Source organism: Austrofundulus limnaeus, unplaced genomic scaffold (genome assembly GCF_001266775.1).
Source record: "Austrofundulus limnaeus strain Quisiro unplaced genomic scaffold, Austrofundulus_limnaeus-1.0 Scaffold21, whole genome shotgun sequence".
NCBI lineage: Eukaryota > Metazoa > Chordata > Actinopteri > Cyprinodontiformes > Rivulidae > Austrofundulus > Austrofundulus limnaeus.
In genome coordinates, this window is record NW_013952423.1 from 1635071 (window position 1) to 1640644 (window position 5574).

Below are 5574 nucleotides of genomic sequence, written 5' to 3' on the forward strand. Positions count from 1 at the left end.
GTACCTGCTAATTCCAGGTCTTTCTGAAGCTCTCCACAAGTGGTCCTTGGCTCTTGGACAACTCTTCTGATAATTGTCCTGATGCATCTCAGTAATCCAGGTAAAAAATCAAAGGGAAAAAAAATTGTATAGGTCCTCTGGACGGGTTCTTATTTAATGAAACAATTCATCTCTCTTCCAAGAGACTTCTTCAGTCTGAGAGTTTCAGGCAAAACTTTTTGCCTGAAACTCTCAGACTGAAGAAGTCTCTTGGAAGAGAGACGAAACGTTTCATTAAAGAAGAACCCGTCCAGAGGACCTATACAATTTTTTTTCCTTTAATGTTTAAAATTATCATCCTCCTGTGGTCAAACACAGAAACTACAGATTTAATTTAAAATTAACATGCTCGTACAAGTGATTGTTTTTTGTTTAAGCAAATTAAAAGAATGTTTAAAATTATCATCGCCCTCCTGTGGTCAAACACTGAAACTACAGTTGATTTTGTTCAAAATTAATGCTAAAATCTAAATGTGGCAGAATTGTAGATAAAAATAGCAACAAATCAGCAAAACGTTCTAATATTGCCAAAACAATATGCAATTACGTAAAATTATATAATTATTTAAGAGTAGCAAAATAGATGGTGGGCCAGCAGAGGCGGTGGGACAGGCCTGAAGTCCATCACAGGGACACAAAGACAAATTAGACTCTTGAAGGAATGCATGTTTCTATCACCTTTAATATCAGACGTTTAACTGAACTCCTCATATGCTGAGACATGATAAAGCTGTTTAGGTTAAAATGACTTTATGCACATGATAAAGGACCTCACGCTCAGATTATGACTCAATCTCAGCTACAAATGCATCAAATTTCAGGTCAATACTTGTAAATACGACCGAGTTAAAGACGTTTGTGCGAACTCCTATGTATACTACAGAATGTTTAACGGTTAAAATTGTATTTTTAATTCATTAGGTGTGGCCCTGTCCATACCGACCCTACAGCGCTGCTTATTTTTGTCGTTTTTTTGTGCAGGTGGAAGAATATCTGGAGCAGCTTTTAACCCCGTCCTGGCCTTCTCCATCCACTTCCCCTGCAGCGGCCACACTTACCTGGAGTACTGTTTTATTTACTGGTTGGGACCTGTTTTAGGTAAGGCTCAAAGACCAGGCTGGTTGTTTAAAGAGCAGGCTTTACCAGCTCATCTAGAAATATTAATTTTACTAATTACTGTGATCTCAATAGAGAATAGACCAGTACAGAATGCACATTCTCTTTCTAAACAATAGATTTTGTTATTTAGCCACAAACTCAGATTTATTGTCTGACTTTTGGCTGTTTATAGTATTTGTGCTTTTTCACTTTTTCTGCCACATTTTTTTCCATTGAAAATAAATAGAGCTGTTTTCAGCATCCTTAAAATCCTTCAAAAAGATTTTAAATATTTGGAGCTATGTGCTGCAATTTAAGATGATGTTCAGCTGTTATTAACTAGTTATTTTTTTAGGCCAAATTCACATTTTATTGGCTATTTCAGCTTTTTTCTGCTTAGTTCAGCAAACCTGTGCTCCTTATGCTTCCTTATGCTAATTAAAGAACGTCCAGGTACATTTTAGCTGTTTTACTGTTTGAGCTATTTTACATGAAATTGTCACTTTTTTGTACTTCTATTCCTTTCCTTTTTTTAAATTTTACATTTTGAAACCCCTTTCACCATCTGGGTGCTAATTTAAGTTGTGTCTGCTACCTTTAGCTTGATTTTATGCTAATTTTAGCTTTTTCAGCTATAATTCTGCTCCTTCCTTCTATTTTTCTTGCTAGTTTCTGCCTTTTTGTGCTTCTTTCAACTCTTAAATGAAACTGACATTAACAGTTTTGCTATAAAACATTTTCAGCTCCATTTCAGCAGCTTTCAGCTAAAGTTTTCAGCAATAAGCATTCACACTAGCATTTTTGCAGGAAATGCAATTTCTCTAGTTAACCTTGCAGGTCTAACAGGACTCGTAGCAGATGTGGCCGTTGGCAGTTAAACTACTTTCTGTGTGTGTGTGTGTGTGTGTGTGTGTGTGTGTGTGTGTGTGTGTGTGTGTGTGTATGCAGGGATGGCCAGCTGTATCCTGCTGTTTGAGAAGATCCTTCCTTTCCTCTCTGGAACAAGTTCTGCCGTACAGAAACAGAAGACCCAGTAGTTTTTAAAAGAGTCGTGTTTGTTTACGAGTGTTTTCTTCCATCTGTGTGGACGGATGGCTCCTGTGAACCCACAGGGTTTTTATTCGTGTCACAGAAGTCTGAAGGTCCAAGACCCTGTTGGGACTTTTACTGCAGGAGTTTGCAGTATTTATCAAACTCAGAAAGCACTTTGCTACCTCGGTACGAGGTACTACAAGGAAACGTTGGTTGGACCACAGCTACTGTTAAGAATAAGAAAAAAAAAAACAAGGATAATGTGTTGATTAATTTATATATGCTATTTTTATATTTTATAACAATCATGGCAACATGTTCTATCAGCAATTGTTTATAAACTTTTTGATTTGCAGAAATCAGCTCAGAACTCCTCTTGTGCTTCATATGAGCACAAATTTAGAGGGTTTTATTCTTCATATTTTCAAACTGTATTTTTAAAGACACAATGTACTTTTGTTTGTCTACATGATTTCTTAAAGTGCCTCTGGCATCAAATTTGTGTAATAAAGTTGAAAGTATTTTTCAAAATAACAACTGACCATGAATTGCAAAGAATAAAATACATGCTGCTGAGATGAAGAGCTGAGATAATGGCAGGTGCAGCAACAGGAAATGATAACAAAGATGACTGAACGTAAACAGCTTTGCTACAACAGCTGACAACAGACAGAAGAAAATGTGATGTTTTATTAGATGTTTTTGAGTCATTATCAAAGAGACGAAAGAGTCAGAGTTCAAATAAAATTAGCTGCATTTTCAACGTTTTTTAAGTGCATTATGAAATATTGTATTAGAAAAGGTTGATGTAAACAGCTAAATTCAAATAAACTTCCTCAATTTTGCAAAAACGTTTTTACGCTTGCTTGTGGTGGTTTTTGGATTTTCTAAAAAGCGTTAACGTGCAAGGATTGTGCAGTTGTGACCTTTGAGCAAACTTTTAAAATGTTACATAAAGGAAAAAGATTTGTGAATCAGACGTGTTTCTATCTGCTGGTTTGGAGCGAATCATCCAGGCTACACAAACTAATTATGTCAGACGTTGACAAAATTACACTTGGTTAAAGTAGATAGAAACATGCCTGATTTGCATTGATTTTTTTTCCTTTTTTTGTGACATTTTAAAAGTTAACTCAAAATTTGCATTACAGTTTAATAGAAACATGGCAACAATTTAAATAAAGACCATGGAGTATAACTACATTTCAAATAATGTAGAAAAATCCCACATTATTATAATATAATCCCACTGAGATTACTTTTATAAGTTTGTAGTTTAAAAAAACTACACTGCATGTACAATTGGGCTCATCTTGACAAACTATTTGTCAGTACTTCACATTGTTTACATGGCCCTGTGTCTCTCAGAGGACCTCTTCAAGATGGCGTCGCTCTCAAGACCTGCAGCCCGTCGTCGGGTTTGACGCGTACGTCATGACGTTGTCTGTAGAGAATACGTGATTGGTTGAACTCCGCTTTGAAGCGATCAAAGTTTTTTGTAACATTAGCAGTAATTCCTCCTTGTTGAGTTGGGCTCAGTCATTGTTAAAGGAAACTTTAGCTAAATGAAAGCTAACAGAGATGCTTACAGCAGGATAAACAACAACTGGAAGCAGCTGGTGGAAGAAAATCACTAAAGCACTTAGTGAAACAACTCATCATATGTTTATGGCAGGCCGTTTTAACAGTGCTTTCAGTGGTCTGGTCAGCACTTTTTCTGGTGTAAACAGGTGTTTTATCAGCCTGCGTTTGGCATTTCCCACAGCTCCTTTCTACATAAAGCTCTAGACTGCACAGGCTGAAAAAAAGGAGCGCTGCTCGCTCTTGGCCCGGGAATCTGGTGCTGAACAGTAAAAAAAATCAAGAGTTTGAGTGACAGATCAGTTGAAACACATGAGGATTATGAGGTGAGTGAGATACTGGTAAACATGAAGACAAAAAAAAACAGCCGGGAGGCAGACTAATAACATGAGAGAAACTAGAGGACACATTAAAGACAAGAAAACTAAAGATAAATGAACGAAGACCAAACTAAATAATGAACAAACCAGCAGGGCAAGCAAGTATGATGCAATAAAACTACTTCTAAAAGCACATTTTCCCCTAATAGTTACGTAAGTAAATGTAACTGAGTAAAAATAAGTACCATGAGCTCCATGGTACCCCTGGTGTAGACCAACTAACTAACCAGGTCACTTTTGTAAATGACATTTTTATTCTCAATGAGTTTTCTTTCCTGGTAAAATAAAGGATTATAAAAATTAGCTGCCCTTGAACTCCTCATTTCACTGATTTCAATTAAAATCATAGTCCCTGTTTAAACTCAATCAGCTGTGTCACATAAATCAGAAGAAATGTCCTCGTATCGAGTCCTTGTTTCAATGAATAAGACCATGAATGTGTGAATGAAAATACTGAAGGAAAATCAAAATAATAAGTTTAGCACAACAATCAATGTAGCTAAATTTGATCTGATTTTATATACAAAACATCTACCATTTTTAAATGAAAACTTGTAAAACAAGTCCAATAAGCTTTAAGCATTATGACTAACGGTCTTAATTGGTTTATCGTAATTGGCCAAACAATTTGCATGAGCAGCAGCTTATATTAGCAGCTAATGCTTTGAAGTTCCAGCTGGTGGCAATGATTAAYTCCCTTAAAACACACAATACATGATTGCCACCAACATAAACACTAAAGCAAACAACTCACCACTGAAATGTCATTGCACCTCACATACTTTTCTGTTACACCAACATTTGGAGGAGCTCAGGCCACAGCCACAGTAAAGAGGTAGCAGAGGAAATGAGGTCACAWAGGAAATGATGTCATGAGGAAATGATGTCGAGGAGCCAGATGCACCACAATAGGGTATCCTTATAGAAGACAGGTTACACAGGTAAGCAGAGTCAAGTCTAATGACTTTTATAACAGTAACAGGCAACAACTAACTGGTGCAGGTGTGTAAAATTTTAAATAGTCGCAGTCAAAGTGTGCAGCCTGTCTCTGTATAATTGGCTTTTTGTGCTGTTTTAGTTCTTGGATTTAAATAAAACTAAAATATGTTTTTTTAACAAAACTGTAGCAAAGGTTTATCTGCTAAATTTTTTCCTCCAAAACCCTCACAGGGTTCTCTCTGTGAAGGAGTCAGTTTTAATCATAAATATCAGCTATGTATTCCATATTATAACATTAAATACAGGACAGTGGAAAATTGAATGAGCTAAAGTTTATATTTGCAACCACACTTTATGAAAAATGTAATTCATTTATCCATCCATCCATTTTCTGTACACGCTTCTTCCTTTTCAGGGTCGCGTGGGTCACTGGTGCCCATATCCAGCAGTCACAGTGCGAGGGGCAGGGTAAGGTGGACAGGTCGCAAGTCCATCACAGTATATG

At 36.5% G+C, this 5574-nt stretch overlaps 1 protein-coding gene across 1 annotated transcript in view; it reads left to right on the plus strand.

Annotated features, from left to right (window-relative positions):
* Window positions 1-3024, plus strand: part of LOC106514633 (aquaporin-11) — a 7245-nt gene extending 4221 nt beyond the window's left edge. Inside the window, exons 2-3 of the mRNA XM_014004010.1 lie at window positions 1021-1137; window positions 2086-3024. Of these exons, the coding sequence (XP_013859464.1) occupies window positions 1021-1137; window positions 2086-2174 (206 nt within the window). The 3' untranslated portion in view covers window positions 2175-3024. The remainder of the gene's footprint in view (window positions 1-1020; window positions 1138-2085) is intronic.
* The last annotated feature ends 2550 nt before the right edge of the window (window positions 3025-5574 follow it).